This window comes from Macrosteles quadrilineatus, unplaced genomic scaffold (assembly GCF_028750875.1).
Source record: "Macrosteles quadrilineatus isolate MER2022 unplaced genomic scaffold, UCM_ALF_1.0 Scaffold_5__1_contigs__length_97177068, whole genome shotgun sequence".
In the NCBI taxonomy this organism is placed as follows: Eukaryota; Metazoa; Arthropoda; class Insecta; order Hemiptera; family Cicadellidae; genus Macrosteles; species Macrosteles quadrilineatus.
In genome coordinates this window covers 34,480,477-34,499,769 of record NW_026542598.1, presented here as the reverse complement: position 1 = coordinate 34,499,769, position 19,293 = coordinate 34,480,477, and the positions used below count along the sequence as shown (strand labels likewise).

Here is a 19,293-nt window from a genome sequence, read left to right as displayed (position 1 = left end):
TGAACATATTTTGATCAAATTTGGAAAATGTTTTTATTTCTTACTAACTATTAACATTTTACAAAAAAAACAGTTTTACCCTCCCTGATGCAGCAAACCTAAGTACTTGTTAAACTAATTCTATTTAAATTGGGAATAAATGTTATATTTTTAAGTAGACATTTCAGTGTAAATCCAATCAGTCAAATGGAAATTCGCTTAGTCTGCAGGTTTGCTGCGGCGGGGGTATTTTTTAATTACTAACAATCACCACTCATTATTTCTAAGTGAGGTTATGTTTTCGTTTATAACCTCTCATTGCCACTGACAGTAATGCAACGAATCATTGTACCAAACACTAATTGGACCACTCATTAACAATTAAATCGGTCTTAACAGCTGATTAGTTAAAGTTCGAAGCATTTCAATTTTATCTTCTTTTCTCTCAATCGTTGAACCTCATGGGTACATTAACCCATGTTTTTAAGTAAAACAATGCTTTTAAGTAAGTAAACAATCCTGTTAAGTGTATATTTTCTAATTCTGAAGAACCAAAATAAAACGGCAAGTTAAAAAACGTTTGTAGGTCGAGTATTTTTACGTAAATGTTACATTTTTAATGTTTTAAACCAAAATGTCAAGATAGACCCTGAATCTGCCAATAACTATGCTGTATTAGGCCTATGTTGTATTATGCTATATTAATCACTGTGTACCTATCATTTTCATTGTAGTCGTTTTAAGAGTCCAACCATTGGCATACAAATGTACCAAATGCTTCAGAATAAATTCAAATGCAAGCCCCACGGGAGGTCGGGCATTTTAGGTTGGTTTCAAAAACTGTGCATACCCTCCTCTGAAATCTGTTTTAAACTGAAAACAGATACAAAAACGCGTTATTCGTTCCACTACATGAAACAAATTTCGTTTCTTGTGTTTATTATTGTTATAAAATTACTCTAGCTAACATTTGATGAAAAAAAAACACTCATTAAAACATACACATATGAATGTAGTGTTAATACGTATTAACAGTCCAATTAGTAAAAGAAGCGAGCTGGTTTGAACCCAGGTCCCGGGTTCAAATCCCGCCAATCACCAATGAATTTTTGAAGTGATAATACCGCGACCTCCTTTAGCCCTAGCCTAAAGTGATGTGGAAATCATTCCGGACAAGAACATAGGTACTAAACAATTTATGCAATTTTCAAATGTAGGATTTTTATAGCTGGATGGAGAAAATATTCATTTTGGTAGTCCACAGCTGCAATCGCCGTGGCTCACAAACATCCCAGGATATGAAGTACCCCTTCAAGGGCTTAAAGGCCTAAGATAAAATCGATCATGGCTCCGCGCTACAAAGGATATACTGCAACTCCCATCCCTCTTTGTGTTTAACACGTGGGGTAAAACCTTCAATTAGCCACTTTGACTAACAATTTTTTTTTTGTGTATTGTGTTTTTTTTACGTGTATTGTGTGAAAATTTCACGTTTTGGCCGCATCATGTTAATAATGATAAATCGTGTATTGCACTCGACGAATATACATTACATATTTAATGTTTGTGAAAATAATCCATGCATTGTATACATTTTGTATTTTGATAAAAGTAAAGTATTTTTTTACACCGATGCCTGATTTTTTTTGGGATCCATCCTTGAATTTAGATGTCCCAGGTACTGTTCATAAAACGTTGATAGAGTGCAGCATGGACACCATGCTTTATCCTAGATTTGAATTAGTTTTTGTTTCAGCTGGTTTTATACCATCATAGAGTTTGTTGGGGATTATGATGCCAATCTTGGGTGTGATGCTAACCTAGTTGTTAGCGTCTCGGACATCGGTGCGGGAGGGATAGGTTCAATTCCCGACTCATGCAAAAAACATTTCATGGGTTTGGACCGCTTTCTCTTGATAGCGTGTTTGACTTTACTTCATAACAAAATGCCATAGGAGTAAACACGAGAAAAAACTGCTAAATCAAATTGTCTCGCCCCTAGTCTCTTAATCATGAATGTCACTGACCTCAGCTGCATTAAGTGAGCATTTATACTTAGTGCATATAGGAGAGTGCATGGCCATTGGCCACATCCAAAATGCAGATACAAGTACAATGAGAAATCCTAGGACTTTTTGTTACTTTTTGTTCTACATGGGCTTAAAACACCTCTAGTCGCTAAACATTTTTTTTGTAAATATTAAAATGACTTGCTATAACAAGAGACTCATGAAATATCTATTTACCTTACAAGTGTAGTAAGAGCGTTTTTACATCACGCAGGTGATGTAAAAAAAATGATGAAAATGATGAAAAAGGTTTGTTATATTTTTTGCACATTTAAATGAGCGTTTTTTTTTTTTTTTTACTCTTCTTCACAAAATCATAACACAATAGTTTTTATTTATTGTTAAGTTTTAAAATCAAAGCTTTTATAGAATTTGTGATATAACTTTTACAACTTGGGATAAAAGACTTTGACGCTACGAAGTGGTAGCAAGTTAAACCGAGCTATAGGCAAGACTCTGTTAAGTCCCTATAAGACTTTGACTCTACCAACTTGAAATACTTTCATCTTGATAACACGATGTAGGCTTATCGAATATAATGTTTTAGCGCCGTATTTATAATCAACGGTATAATATTTCCATGATGTGTACTAGGTACACAGTTATAAAGCACACTAAATTAAACTACGACCTTATTGTCAAAGTTAACTTTAACATGGCTTTCACTTGAACGTAGCTTAAACTTTTACATTTGAATTATTTCAAACTAACCTCTGGACTACAAAGTGTTATTATAGTATTACAATGAAATAATACATGAAAAATTCGGAATCTTAAATTCAGTCAATAACATTGAATCAATTGTTTAAACATTGAAAAAAAATTATTTTTGTTACCACTTAAAATTGTTACAAAGTTGTACTAATATGGGCAGTTGGTCGTTAATATTTTATTCTAATCAAAGCTTAGAATTCCTCAAGTAAGAAGTGCAGAACTGCTGGCATCAAGATAAAAGAATGTAAATTTTAATGCATGCACAAAAAAATATATTGGAAAGCTCATAAATATTTTCTCAAAGATAAAATAAACACTTTTCAAACTTCTGATTAATCAGACGATCCCGTATATTGATTTTTCATTTCTGTTCCGTTAATTATTTGGTTTTAAGGGTGAATTTCTTTAGGACTCCCTCCTTCACTAGGGTTTGTTTTTTTCCATCCAGTGCTGCTAACCAACTTCCTTTATAACGGTAGTTTAACTACCATTAAACTATTTAATTGAATTTAACAGCTGATCCGTTGAATATTTAACCATAGTCAGACAGTAATCAATACACAAAAAGGTTTATGAAGATGGATTTCAATTAGGTTACATTTATTTTGGTAATTATCACCTGAATGAAGATTGTAAATAACTCTTTAAGGTCCTACAAACTACAAATTTCATTTCTTGTCAATAAGTAGGTTTACTAACATTAATTACTCTATCAAACAAACATTATCTTTGCGAGGTTAAAGTGTATAAAATCATTTATTTCACCTGTGAAAGTAGTGTGTGAATCTTATTAACCTTATCGTTAGTGATTATCGGGGCTCCAACACGAGACCTAGGAAACTGAAGCCCCGCGTTGTATTACTCTCCTTGCTATCAAATAGAAGCGTACAATCGTTAAAACATCTTTATGTTCACCGTATTTAACATGCATTTTGCCACGTTAAGGGGTGAATATAAATTCCAACGAGAGTTAAAGTGCGTAAATCATCTGTCAGTGCGCGCTAAGGCTCTCAGAATAACAACAGTTTTAAATCTTTAACAGAGCCTGAACACGGACACCGTTGAATTATAGAGGAGGTTTTCGCTAGATTACGAGTCCTAAGTAGAATACGACAGAGGATTTAGTTAAGATTATATTTTCTTCGCTCTGTATATGTAAAGACATTTTTACGGCCGTCAAATAATTTTCTCAAACTCTATCGCCTCTTATTGTTTCCGATCGATCGTTTCTCAAACCCTAATTTACAGCAAAGTAAAACCATAAGATTTTATCTTGCTCTTAGTTTACTACCTATTACTACTGATCAGTCTTTATTTTCCTAATGCTTTTGTTGTTTAATAAATAAAAATGGTTTCAAAAATAATAAAAAGGAAATAATGTTTTTAATTTTAGTTGGTTCCATTTTTCTGCATTTTGAGAATTACACATGCTTAAAAAGCTGCCTTTTGGTGGTAGTTCAATCTTATGAAGTTTCATTTTATGATTTTGAAAATGTTTAGTGTCCCCCAAAAATGGGGGATTTTGTGGGCAACTCAAAATGTTTAAATGTAAACCGCCTTCAAGTGACACCTCATTTTGAAGAGTTTATAAAAGCTTAAAAATTGTGAAAACCAGAGTTCGTAATCTCTTCTCTATCCAAAATGGTAGCCCGTGGTATAACTACCCGAGTACCCATGGGCTAAAATGGTACCTGTGTTGGTGGCTCCATTAGCAGCAGAGTTCGAACCACGATATGCAGCGCCCTTGCATGCACACTAGCGGTTTAGAGTAACGCCGGGGTAGACGTGGTCCTTGATCTATCATGCCGCAAATTAATATTCGTAATGTTGCTCTCAGTGTACTTTTAGTTTGTAGACGACGCGGGTCACAAAAATGTGCCGTGCGCGTCACTTTTATATATAAATACTCAGCGCGCGAGCAATAACTTGGTCCATTTCCTATCCTGCGACTGTTACGACTCTAGTCGCGCGGCTGAAATAAATGACTGCTTTAATGCAAAGTAAATGCAACCGTTTCCTATCGAGCGTCTACAGCCGCGCGACTGAAGCGACTCGAGCCGCACGGCTAGAGCCGTCACGACTGGACTGCTCCGTGAGCAGTTCAGTCGCTTCAGTCGCGCGGCTGTAACGAATTTATAGTTTATACATACAAAGTTTGAGGTGTGTACCTTCATAGATGATTCAAAGTTAATGGAACTGGTTCGTCACCACCCATACGTTCACCCCCAATACTTGAAGAAGATGTCTCTGAATATGAATACTCTGAAACCGCTGTTTTCACCGTACCAAGAACAATGGATTACGTTGTTCATTGTTTTTTACCATGCACATTAATAATTCCTTTTCCTCCCTTTCTCCAAGTAATATATTCGCTGCCAACTGTGCTTATTCCATGACGGTCAGTAGTGCAATTTCACAAGTCACTAGTCGTGGGAGTCGTAGGAGTCGCGGCATAGGAATTGAGACAAGCGTCTCCAGCCGTACGGCTCTAGACGCGCGGCTAGAGCCGTACGGCTGGAGTCGTAACAGTCGCAGGATAGGAAATGGACCTTACTGGCGGAAGCGTATCAGCTGTCAAAGGCAATAGAACTAAAAATGTCTAGGAGCCAAAAATCCTTCTTGTTGAGCTCGCCGGACATCCGGCTAAGTCTAACTGCAACTCAGCCCCTAATTAAAAATAAGTATTTAAGTATTAGTAGTTAAACTAATTATCAGGGGGACGTATTAGAAATTATGAAATAGTTTGATCTTTAGTTAGGGGTTGCCAGGTAGAAACCAGGGGCTATAGGATAGTTTTCCAATTTAAAATGTCGGTTTCCTCCTTAAGAGGAACCGGCATTCAGCTAGTTGAAACAAAGTCAAAATTCACATGGTTCTAAATCGTTTCATTATTCTGTGCTGTCAATCCGATTAATTTATTCTCATATTACCTTTTTTCAATCAGGTTTCATATTCCATGGTTAGTTCATTAATTAGTTCTTTATGTCAACGCAATTCTTAAATTTCCAGGTAGTGTTTAGTTACAAGATTTTTATGTTATAATCACAGCTCATCAAAAGCTGCCTTAAGGTGTTTACGGCAATGGGCACGATCAACCTCAGGGTAAAACCCTTCCTTTAAAATAGACAGTTGCAGCCCTTTCTAACTCTCAACATTGTAGTAAAATTATTATACAGGGTGGCTGAAAAGTGACTTACACCCCACCTTAACTTTTCAACCATTTGAGATATTTGAAATCTGTTTGTGGCAACCTTCTTAGGTATGAGGGGCTACAGTAACTATGGTTAATTTTGAAAATTTTGCCCTTAGGGGTAGTGAGGGTAGGGGGTGGCTCAAAATTTTCAAATAAAAGTATAGTCGAGTTTGGTATCATTTTACAGTTCTTGACAAAACATAACAATTGACATAATAAAAATCTAAACCGGACCACTAATAACAAAATGGCGCCCTATAACGTTTAAAATCCAAATAACCATGAGGATAGCTGAAAATTAACTTGCACCCCCTTTAACTTGTTAACTATTTGAGATATTTGAAATCGGTTTTTCGGCAACTTGTTAGGACATGACGAGCTATGATAATTATGGTCAATCCCAAAAAAAGTTTCCTTTATGGGTAGCGGGGGTAGGGGTAGGTCAATAATTTCAAACAGCAAGTATAGTCGAGTTTTTTACAGTTTTTATTATTTTACAGGTCTTGACGAAACTTTACAATTAAAATAAAGAAAATATAAATCGGACCATTAATATAACAACATGGCAGTTAAAAATGTTTAAGACAGTATATTATTAAACAGTTATTATTAAAAGTAAGTAAGTTAATAATTGTTTTGTTTCGTCAAGACCTGTAAAATGATACCAAACTCGACTATACTTGCTGTTTGAAAATTTTGAGCTACCCCCTACCGCCACGACCCCTAAAGGCAAAATTTTCAAACATGACCATTATTATTATAGCCCCTAATATTTAAGAAGGTTGCCACAAACAGATTTCAAATATCTCAAATGGTTGAAAAGTTAAGGGAGGGGGGGGTGTAAGTTACTTTTCAGCCACCCTGTATACATTGCCATGTCCTAACCAGACCACTATTCTATTATTCCACCAGGTTCAAACAGTAACAGCCAGTTACAAATTAGCTCCGTATCGCTACAAAAAGAAGGTGTTAGATTAATATAATTGCTCCGCTCAATATTGTAAGCAGACAACTACAGTTTACGCCTATTTCAAATTGATCGTTCTATTTATATTTCGTTTATTAACAGTTGACCTTGGCAAGAAGTGTTACAGGTGATACACGTGTCTGTTAACACTTGGAGGGCGGGGTTTGTAAAATACTGCTCTGCCTGATTGGCAGAACACCGACTTGCGTAGCCCACTAATTACAGTTTGACGTTTTAGCTAACTGTTCATTTTTAAACTGTCCAATTATGTTTCCAACTGCTCGCGTCACACCATTTATCCCATTGACGTAGATTCAATCGCCCAAAAATAACCCCAGTTGGAATAGGTTCAGAGCAACTTCAAACTGTCAACAATTATGTCTTCCCTGCCTTTGAGTGTTCTTCTGCTGATTGCGGTAAGCATAGATTCTATATTTCTAAAACTGAGTTTGATAAACTATTAAATACTAGTCACTATACGTGTGATTTGTAACGGTAAGGTCAGAAGAGAAACGATTGGTTCTTAAAATCGATCGTATTAACAAAACTCAGTTGCACCGCTTAATGATGATCAAAGTATATAATTGTTTTATATGGTAAATGGTGAATTCTTTGTAAGATACCTAGTAAGTGCGATATGAGCAGTGCAAGGTTTGGGTAGCGCTGATTCACGTATTCAATTTTGAAAAGTTACGCTTACCTAAAAGTGTATTTACTTAAAAACCCATCTGTTAACATTTTCAATAACATTACAATTTCCCTTTTGTTCCCTTCAAGTATTAGATGTAAGTGATGGATAAAACTAGGAGCAAGAGAAAATCTTATGGTTTCCCTTTGCTGTAAATTAGGGTTTAAATAACGATCGATAAGAAACAGTAAAAGGCGATAGAGTTTAAGGAAATTATTTGATTGTCGTAAAAATGTATTTCCATAGAGAGCGGTGAAAATATAATCTTTACTAAATCCTCTGTCGTATTCTACTTAGGACTCGTAATCTAGCGAAAACCTCCTCTAAAAAGCGAAAACCTTCAACGGTGTCCGTGTTCAGGCTCTGTTAAAGATTTAAAACTGTTGTTATTCTGAGAGCCTTAGCGCGCACTGACAGATGATTTACGCACTTTAACTCTCGTTGGAATTTATATTCACCCCTTAACGTGGCAAAATGCGTGTTAAATACGGTGAATACAAAGATGTTTTACCGATTGTACGCTTCTACTTGATAGTAAGGAGAGTAACACAACGCGGGGCTTCAGTTTCCTAGGTCTCGTGTTGTAGCCCCGATAATCACTAACGATAAGGTAAGTAAGATTCACACACTACTTTCACCGGTGAAATAAATAATTTTATACACTTTAACCTCGCAAAGATAATGTTTGTTTGATAGAGTAATTAATGTTAGTAAACCTACTTATTGACAAGAAATTACATTTGTAGATTGTAGGACCTTAAAGAGTTATTTACATAATTTGAAATCCATCTTCATAAACCTTTTTGTGTGTTGATTACTATCTGACTATGGCTAAATATTCAAAGCATCAGCTGTTAAATTCAATTAGCGTTAAATTACCGTTATAAAGGTAGTTGGTCAGAACCACTGGATATTTTAATGCGAACTCTGGAAACAAATCACACCCTAAGTGGGAGAGGGATCCCTAAAGAAATTCACCATTAAAAAACCAAATAATTGACGGTGCAGTAATGAAAAATCAATTATGCGGGATCGTGTTATTAATAAGCTGTTTGAAAAGTGTTTATTTTAATCCTTGAGAAAATGTTTTTGAGCTTTCCAATATATTTTTTCGTGCACGCATTAAAATTTACATTTTTATCTCGAGGCTAGTACTTAACGAATTCTAAGCTTTGATTAGAATAAAATATTAACGACCAACTGCCCACATTAGTACAAATTTATACCCTTGTAACAATTTTAAGTTAACACTTTTTGCTATGTTTCAACGTTGGTGTTGACTGAGCTTCATATTTCCTATTTTTCATGTAGCCTATTCTTTCATTGTAATAAAATTATATTTTTTTGTAGTTCAGAGGTTAGTTTCAAAAAATTAATTTTTACATACTTCAACCCTACAAGTTTAAGCTACGTTTAAATAAAAGCTATAAATGTATTAAAGTTAACTTTGACAATTAAGTCGTGGTTTAATTTAGTGTGCTTTATTACTGTGTACCTAGTACACATCATCTGGATATATTATACCGTTGATTATAGATGTTATATATACGGTGCTAAAATCATTATAATCGATAAGCCTACATATTGTTATCAAGATGAAAGTATTTCAAGTTGGTAGAGTCAAAGTCTTATAGGGACTTAACCGAGTCTTGCCTATAGCCCGGTTTAACTTGCTACCACTTCGTAGCTGCAAAGTCTTTAAACCCAAGCTGAAAAATTATATAACAGATTCTATAAAAGCTTTTATAAAGAAAAAGACAACAATTACCCAAAAAAGTGTTTGATGATTTTGTAAAGAGTCAAATATATAATTGAAAATCAAATCAGGAAATGAAAATTCACTTAGCGTGCAGGTTTGCTGCGGTGGAAATTTATGTAAAAATCTGACTTAAAAAAAGTCGGGTTTGATTGAAACTACTATGTGATTGTCCTTATAATTTCTAAGCAAAATAGTGCAACCCCCATTTCTCTAAAAATTACTTTTCAAAATTGAATGCAGCTTATAGTGCAACTAACGCAAATAACAGAAAAAGTTGAAAAAAAATTATAAATATACTGAGAGAATAAGTACTTGTAAGATTTAAAACGAAAAATGTGGGGCTCATGCTAATTTACAATAATTAACTTCACCTATTGAACTATTATGATTTATTGCATGCGGCCCACTTTTTTCGTGTTAAATCTTACCAATATTTATTCTCTAAACATATTAAAAATTATTTTCAACTTTTTAGTGCGTTTAAAAACGTGTCATTTTTAAATAATATTTTTATTTATAAATTATTTTCTACTTTTTTGTCTTCAATGTGTAAATATGTTGAACCAATTTGATATGGCCTGTTAAGGTAACACAGTAGTCAAAAATTTAAAAATATATATATTTTTTTATAATTAATTCTAGTTTTAAATTTTATCCTGAATCCATAGATACCAAATATGTTATATAATAAAATTTATTTGATAGATTTTTGTCATTTATTATAAATCTTGCACAGCTGTTTCAGTGATCGCATGACAGCGACTAAGGCTTTATATGCGATTTACCGAAAATTTACTTTTTTCTTCGTCCGGTACATTTTTTTGACACATTTATGAACCGATTTTAATGAATTTTTTTACAGACCTTCTGTGTATATTAACAAATAATAATAGGAAGTGAAATTACAAAATCATTTATACAACCCGAGTTTTAATTATTTTTAAATTTAAAAACGCGATGAAATATTTGTAAAAAAAAATCATAAACAAATTATTTTTTACTTTATAACAAAAGTGGTTCCTATTATCGTTGAGAAAGGTGTGTAAGACAATGTATAAAAATTTCAGGTTGCTAGGATACTTTTTAAAGAAGGTTGGTGTACCTAAAAATGGTGAAATTAACATGAATAGGAGTAGTAGGGACTACTGTGTTACATAGCCAAAACCTTATTATTTGCAATCAGATGTTTTATCTATACTTTGAAATGCTTGTTTGATATTTTTTAGAATATCTCGGGAGCAGAACCCTTACCTCTTAACCTCTGTTCTTCTAACTGTCAAATTTATAGTATTTACAGCTGACTTAAATTAATTGATATATTTACCTACATTCTTTCAAAACGTAAACATGGAAAATTTGAAAACCCATTAGGCTTAGCCAAGAGAAATATGAAAATAAAACGATACAGTATTAATTGCATTGGCATCCATTTGTGACCTATATTTCAAGTTTCAAGTGTCTAGCTCATCAGGAAGTTAGTTTAAAATCGATATCAAAATTTGTACCGGACAAGAAAGTGAGCCAACAAAAACAAGCCCATTGGGCGTAGCCCAAGGGAAATATGAAAATTAAATGATATAATATTGCATTGTCATCCATTTGTGAGCTATGTTTCAAGTTTCATGTCTCTAGGTCATCGGGAAGTTAGTATAAAATTGATTGCAAAATGTGTACCGGACGAGAAAGTGAGCTAATAAAAACGTTTTAAAATAGGCAAGCACGACTTTTGTCAGCATTGTTTCTCCTCCATGGTTTCTTAACCGATTTTGTTAGTATACGGTTCATTGAAAATATCTTATTGAGTAGATGTCATAATAAGGTCTTAGTCTTACATGTTGAAAAAGTCCCCTGGGCTTTGTCCCAGTGGCTTTGGCTACAGTGTCTTGTGACCCATGTTATCATTGTTTGCTTATAATATGATTAGCTGGATTCAAGAAAACGCGCATTTACTGAGTTAGTTCAAATTAAATATCTACTAATTTAAATCTGAGGTTGCGTACGAATTTCAATGAAAACAGTGCGAGAAGCCTGGCTACACTATCTAAGATAAAGATAAACAAGGACAACTTTATGTGGTTATGGGTAAGTCGGAAAACATTTGTGAAAACACTAAAAAACAAAGTCAGCTTCTGAAAAACCAAATATTTACAGGAAATGTTCATTATATCAGTTGTTATAAACAGTTGACATGTGGTTCGGATTACACTATAAACTGGAGGTCCCTTAGTTGCCATTAGCTGTTTGGGCTAGTAATTAACAGCTGATGTGTCTAAGGAATATGTCGGCCTGTAAATACTAACAAGACTACAAAGATCGCGCGGGAGCGTTTCATAAATCCAAATTTCACAAACTCCAACGGTTAAAATATTAAATGAACAGCGCGTTTCATAATGTCCAAATTCCATAAGCTCCAAAACTATAACATTCAAAAAATCACTGTTTCACAATGTCCAAGTTTCACAAACTCCAACGTTTAAAAATTAAATAAACAGAGCGGTTCATAACCTCCAAATTTCATAAGCTCCAAATCTATAACATTCAAATAATCACTGTTTCACAATGTCCAAGTTTCACAAACTCCAACGTTTAAATATTAAATAAACGGAGCGGTTCATAATGTCCAAATTTCATAACCTCCAACGGTACAGTCGCGCCACTTATCCTACACTCATATTTGGTTAAAATACGCGCCTAGTGGCGTCTCCAACTTAAATAATTAATAATTCAGCTGGTGTCATCAGCTGATACACGTGTGCGTTAGGTGTAACACTTAGGAGGAGGGGCTTATGAAATACTCCTCTCTGATTGGCGGAATATCTCGCATAACCTACTATCGACTCACGATTACCAGAGTTCTGTTCTACACCTGGTCATTAATTACTTAACATGAATGTTATTATCATTAAATAAACAGTTTGACGTTACAGCTAACGGTTTACTGTTTGTTTTTCAATTACGATCCAATTTGTTCTTAAGTTCTCTTACGTCACACCGTTTATCCCATAACATACCATTGCAAATGTTAAAAACCAGTCGGGAAAGGTTCAATACAACTTCAAGCATACAATAATCATGTCTTCGCTGACGCAAATCTTTACACTTGACGAATTCCACTACTGAAGTAAGCTTTATTAAACAGCTGGGTTAGTATATCTTTTTCATAAGAAATACATTGTGACTTTGATGGAATGTAGGGAAAAGCCGTGGGGAGGACTTTTATTACAGGAATTGGTGAAAGGGGGCGTCTACACAAAATTACTTAATTTTTACCCATCGTTTGCCTTGGATTTTTTACTAAAGAAATTTTGGTCAAGTTGAAAAAACAAATTTAACCGTCATTTTTCCAATATGGCCGCCAACTTAGATTTTTCTTACGGAAGACCCTATATTTTATGCCTGTTTTAGAAAGTAAATGCAATTTAAAAACGTTTTTATTCCTGGATTTTTTCTCTTAAGCTACTAGTTTAGTGGTTACAGCGTGTTACAACTAAGAAAAAATTACTTGCGGTGTACATTCTGTATCATGTAGCTCCTCAACGAGTACGTTTAAAGCAAAAATGTAAAAGACTTCAAATTGCTTCTAGATTCTAAAAAGACCATAATCTACACAGTTTCCCCATTTTAAGATTTCCCTGCCATTTTGGAAAATGGTGGCCATTTTGTGAAACTATGGAATCAATATTTGTTAAGTATGTTATGGTCCTTTTAGAATCTAGATGCAATTTTAAGACCCTTATTCGTCTTTGCATTTTTGCTCTAAACTTACTCGTTTAGGAAATACATGATGCAGAATGTACCCAGCAAGTAATTTTTGAAACACGCGGTAACTACTAAACTAGTAGCTTTAGAGAATAAATGTCAAGAATAAAAACGCTTTAAATTGTATTTAATTTCTAAAACAGGCATAAAATAAAGGGTTATCCGTAAGAAAAATCAAAGTTTGCGGCCATATTGGAAAAATGACGACTAAAATTATTTTTCAACTTGATTAAAAATTGTTTGATAAAAAATCCAAGGCAGTTACAATTTAACATTTTGTTATATCTCTTATAACTTTCGAATAAGATAGCTGGCACACTTATACCAATCACCCTGTATGTGCTGATGTTTGATGTGTAATCTGCATACTAATCTGCATAATCATGCATACCTTCAATTTTGACATCAATCATGAAAATCGGTCGGGTACAAGAGCCAAACGAACTCCGAAAATAAAACCAAATTTAACTCCCATAAGAAATACATGAGGAGCAAATTTCGTTCACGTACGTAGATACGTACGTGCGTGAACGTAGATGGGTTCACTGTGGATATTTAACTTAACTGCGATCCCACAGAAATGTTACTGCACATGTTTCACATCAAGCATCAGCATTTAATTATATATGAACCATGTGCGTGCCCTTCAATTTGAGACCTCAATCATGAAAACCGGTCGGATAGAAGAGCCAAACGAACTTGGAAAAGAAAACCAATAGTTTTTAAAATATAAGATTACCATAATAATTTATTGTTTCAGGTCCAAGTATGGATTAGCGGTGCCATCACTGGTGAGTTTTACTTAAACGGCGTTTACAATAAAACTCTGAGCAATCAAAATGCACAATTTCTCTTCGATTGTTATTAATTGTGTAAAAAGTATTTCTGTATGTGATATTTAATTAAAAAGCTGTGTGCCAAGATATTCACTTTCAGAATATTATCTTCTACTTTGCTCGATTCACCACCATTAAAAGTTAATTGCAAAATACCTAATAAGAAGCTTCCAAATTTATAGTGGGGAGAAAATACAGAGTTATACATGTTTTGGCTAAACTCTGTACGACTAAAGTTATTTGTGTAACTAGTGGTGAAAGTGGCACTTTGCTGCACACGAGAGCAATGTTTACGCACAAGCCGCAGGCGAAAGTGGAATGATCTCGAGTGCAGCAAAGGCCTTTTTCACTCGTGTTACACATTATATTTTTCCTACAGTCCCTATAAAGCATATAAATAATTAGTCTTTCAAACACTATACAACTCGTTTTTAGGTTCAGCTGGCAACACAAATGGTGCCCTAGAGAAAGTAGTACCCGCGGTCCGTATCACTCCGCTATTTTTCCTCGGCAAGAAATGTGCTCCGCGTTTTGAGAATATAGTTCCGCATGTTTTTGTAATTTGAAGTGGTTTCCGCGCCTAAAAAAATGCTTTAAAGGTATTTTCTTGTTTATTAAGATCGTAGGAATGTTTTAAAAACGTTTAAAAGAAAAGTCCAGAAGGTTCGGAAATACCGAAACTATAAACACGAAATGACAGGTTAAATCGTAGTTATAATTATTATAATATTATATTATAATTTTATCACTTCCAAAGTAAGTTGCATAGCAGAGCTGGCAAATATTATTCATCTCACCAAGTGAATGTGTATCTGGATGGGTATCTGTTGGACCTCTCTTTTTCTACTCTCCTCAGTCCTCATACACCTAACATATCTTATCATTAATGAATTGTCTCATCCTACCGTTATCAATATTTCTTCTTTGAACTTGAGGCATTTTCTGTTCTTCCAACAAAACTGATTAACTGTTTAACTTGGTCTTAACTTACTGAATATTACAAACATTAATATTTACTCCCAAAAAGCTAATGAGTTTCTTTTTATAAACAGCTGTTTTTGTTTTTAAAATTGTTCTATGTATTTCTTATGGGGGAAATTGGCCTTTGAGAGGGTCTCACGCCCTTAAGAGTAGGAATTGAAATTGGTCAACAAATAAGGGAGGAGTTGCGTTAACAAAAAACGGCTTCTCGTATTATATATATAGATAGATATGGTCACAAGTATTGTTTAATATTGCCATTTAGACTTCCCTTATGATATGAAAGTTTGAAGCCAAGAAAATAGATGGAGTTCAGGACCATCTATTTATCTATGTATTGGGTTGAATATTAACTAAAACCAAAACAGTATCATATCAAACAGCTGATTGATTTATCACTTAACACAGAATATTGCCAATAGTTTGTGACCATCTCAACAGATTGCACCACGTTTGTTTGGCTTCAAATTTTACATTACATGGGAAGTCTATTCTGTGTATAGTCAATTATATTGCTAAATATTAAACACTGCATATACTGAAACAATACATGTTAAACATTGTTTAAATGTATGCATACGATTTATCAACCAGTATTTTTTCAGTCACACGCGTGCTGGGAACATCGGAGATGCAACAGGCTGGTTATGTGCTCACTGGTTACAGCACTGAGTTTGAAACCACTGTAGACTTTTGGGTTCTGCAGTGCTACGACACGCCTCAAGGGATTGTCGGGCGATTGACCGATTCCGACGGAGAAACAGTGTATTTGTTCTTTAACGAGGAGTGCTCAGAGGACGGTCTCAACGGATTCCTGTCTTTGGACAAGGAGAACAAAAAGATGAGGTATATGGCAAACGGCATAACCAAAGAAATCTCTCTACAGCCACCAGTTAACCTTGACAACGGTGTGAGAGTGGACCTACCAGGTGATAGTGGTGGGATCAGGGGCCTACCAGCCCACCAGTGGAGAGGCAGGGTAAGCCTTAACTAAAAGTGCAGTATGGCCTTTTAAAAAAGAGAGCTCCTACTAAAATTTTGCTACATATAAAGTTAATGTAAACAAACCTAACATTACCTGACTCAATCTAACTCTACCTATCTTAACCTAACTTACCCCTAACTTTACCAGACGTAACCTACCCTAACCGAACATAGCTAGCAAATTATAATGGTGGCGGCCCTCTTTTTTTAAGATCCGTGCAGTTTAAGGCGTGTTTTCCTAGATGCCAAATACGGCTGATTCTTTTGGCACCTACTGACAACAACGAAAAACAAACTATGAAAAACAAACAACGGTTAAAATAGACGGTTTTCCGATAAGGAAACTCAGTGCTTAAAGGGCTCGGACGACGGCATTTCCGCAGTCGTATTCGGCTTCTACGAAAACCCTGCTCAAGTTGTTAGTGAAAGAAGTAAAGGAGTTAATGAACAAAAGGTTTCTTCGCTCCCAAGTGAACATGTTGACCATTTGACCAGCCATTGCAAGTATATAGTGAAACTACTTTTTGTGGGTTGAAAACATACTTGTAATACCTATCCAATGATGTGAGTTGATCACGTTGATTACCTCTAGAACACCTAACTATTTACCTACGTACTAAGGAATGAAAAGTAACGGTAATATATTATATATTCAACCCTCTTAAGCTTCTTTCCACCACAACAGAAATCGGCGAGTCTAATAAAATAATTCTGTTATGTTAATTGTTTCTGTATCTATAGATATGTGGAGAGGATAAACACTTATAAGATTTAAAACTAAAAACTTGAGGCGCTTGCAATAGCTTTTTTACGATTATCTTCACCTATTGAATGATTTGCTATTTTACAGTACCGCGATTAGAAATATAGATGTAAATCATACACTCAGGATGTACTGTGTGAATATGTTTGTTTCCTTTCCTACTACAGAGTCACTGGGGCGGAGCCCGAAAGGATTTTTGAGATAAGAATATGCCTATATGTTAATCGGGAATGTGAGCTATCATCATGCCAAATTTCAGCCCGATCAATCCAGTAGTTAATGCGTGATCGAATTTCAAACAAACAAACAAACAAATAAACAAACAAACACACAAACTTTCACATTATTTATAATATTAGTAAGAAGTAAGATTTGACTATTGACATTCTTCCAAAATGTAAAAATTGATATTTTGGAAGCCCATGGGGCGTAGCCCAATTGAAATATGGAAATGAAATGATTTAATATTGCATTGTCATCCATTTATAAGCTATGTTTCAAGTCTCTATCTCATCGCAAAGTTAGATTAAAATCGATTGCAAAATGTATACCCAACAATAAAGCGTGCTAATAAAAACGTGTTAATAAAATAAATTGTACGGCAGCTGGACGGCATAATGCAAAACACTTTTAACTGTATGTAACTCCATTGTGTAAGTTTTTTTTATTACTTTTTTTTACTAAATAGATGTTATAGCCTCATGCTCCAATTTGTATTTTCACTGTTCCAGCGCGGGACCCAGAGACTATCTAGTACTAGTTATGGAGTTCCACCCCGTGTTGGACTCTCTGTTTCTGGGAGGACAAGGAGGACTTTTGGAGTTCCCCATACCCCATATTGATTTTGCCATAAAGGTTAAGTCGACTGCTGTTTGATTCAAATACAAACTATGCATACATTGTTATGTTCGTGTCTATTTTTACCTGTTAAATTATAAATACCCCACCACAGCGAACCTGCAGACTAAGCAAATTTCCATTTTCCTGGCTGGATCTATACTAATATATTCCCTTAAAATTGTCAGACTTGCTTTCTTATTTAAATTACATTAAATTTACTGAGTACTTAGGTTTGTTGCTACAGGGAAGGTATTGAGGTATTTTTTTATTGAAATGTTGACCTAGTATGGAAAAAAATTACAAATTTAATTAAAATATATCCACAAACAAGCAAACTACAACAGTTTATTTATTATCCTTAAGAATTACATGGGAAATTTAAATTTGTTTTTTGGATTATCACCGTAACTGTTAGGCATACAACAACGCTTCAATATACATAACTATCTCTTTTTTAAAGCTCTACGAAATGGTTTGGAGAAAAATTGTTTTTTTATGGTCAAAATAGGAAAGGTATTCAGGAGATTCTAGCTTGTACACACAACTCCCGTTAGCATCAGCAGTTATTTTGAGTGCAGTATCGGCATTTAAATTTTGAAAGATCTCTAAATGTAAATGAGTTTGTATTTGAGCTTCGACCCTTTTTTGTCTTGCAAGTTACACGACAATATATCAGTTTATGATCAGTCATCCTCATTCCTCTGTGGTCAACTATGCTGGGGGTGTCTACGACTCCAACTTTTTTTTTTTCAAAACGAGGTTCGCGGCCTCTTTTAACCTTGCATTTGCCCGTCCACATAGATTATAACTGCCCGTGCGTGGAACGTATCCAGCAAAACAAGGGATGAGCCGGTACAGTAAATAGGTGAACTGTACTGATGAAATGTTTGCGGCAGGTACCAGAATCCTCAATCCAGGATCTTTAAATCTCGGCTAAGTATACTGATTGATTGACCGTTCTTCGTCTGGAGTTTATGAAATACAGTTACACACTTTGGCCCAATTTTTAAAATTGTCGTTTTTAATTTTAAATATTTATGTATCAGCTTACATTCGTAGCTGTAAGCTGAAACATAAATATTTAAAACTTTAAAAAAATTATTATTCCAACAGCAAGTTAAGGATGCTTGTTAAAAATAACACATTTTAAGACCACGAAACGCTCATAAAAATTTTTATTTTTCGAATGGAATGTGAAATCTTCGTGAATTATCTAAAGTAAACTGCAGAGATCGGTAGCCACTAACTCTGGATTAGAAAGCGCCGTAACTAATTGGCGGTTGTAATCTAAAATTATTATTTAAAAATTTATGAAAAAGTAAATGAGTTAAATATTACGCCTCTTGAATTATACAACTACGCAAAAATAATATACAATTATCTCTTTGTTTTGGAAACACACTTTTTTATTTTTTAAGGCGTGTGCTTTAATCTAAACACATGTATAGATCTTAAAAACCACAACATGTAGTGCACAAGTACGGTCACCATTTCTTATGAATGTATCAAAGTAAGTAAAATATATCGATTCTTAAATTAGTTTAACGATTACAAGTAGTGTTATGCAGTAACACACAAATTTATAAGCCACAAAACAATGCAGTTTTCTTTTCATTTCAACCAATTAAATAAAACCAGCTGTTCCCATAATGAAGTGAAATTCTAAAGTATAATGATATGCTAAAGTGTAAACAAATCTTATCCCCATGAGGATAACATGGGAACTTTAAAGGCCACGGGGCAGAGACCTGATGGAATTTC

At 34.5% G+C, this 19,293-nt stretch overlaps 1 protein-coding gene and 1 long non-coding RNA gene across 2 annotated transcripts in view; one reads left to right on the top strand and one right to left on the bottom strand.

Moving 5' to 3' along the window:
• The window catches only part of LOC128995060 (uncharacterized), a 164,321-nt gene that overhangs the window by 81,339 nt on the left and 63,689 nt on the right, over nucleotides 1–19,293 (bottom strand). The gene's annotated exons all lie outside the window — the stretch shown is intronic.
• Nucleotides 15,562–17,597, top strand: LOC128995059 (uncharacterized). Its single transcript, XM_054419937.1, has 2 exons — nucleotides 15,562–15,924; nucleotides 17,424–17,597. The coding sequence occupies exons 1-2, from the start codon at nucleotides 15,577–15,579 to the stop codon at nucleotides 17,532–17,534; spliced, it is 459 nt and encodes a 152-aa protein (XP_054275912.1). The 5' UTR covers nucleotides 15,562–15,576; the 3' UTR covers nucleotides 17,535–17,597.

Coding starts and splice junctions, on each gene's coding strand:
- LOC128995059 (XM_054419937.1), top strand. CDS start 15,577: ATGCAACAGGCTGGTTATGTGCTCACTGGTTACAGCACTGAGTTTGAA. Junction 15,925..17,423: donor CCCACCAGTGGAGAGGCAGG/GTAAGCCTTAAC, acceptor TCACTGTTCCAG/CGCGGGACCCAGAGACTATC.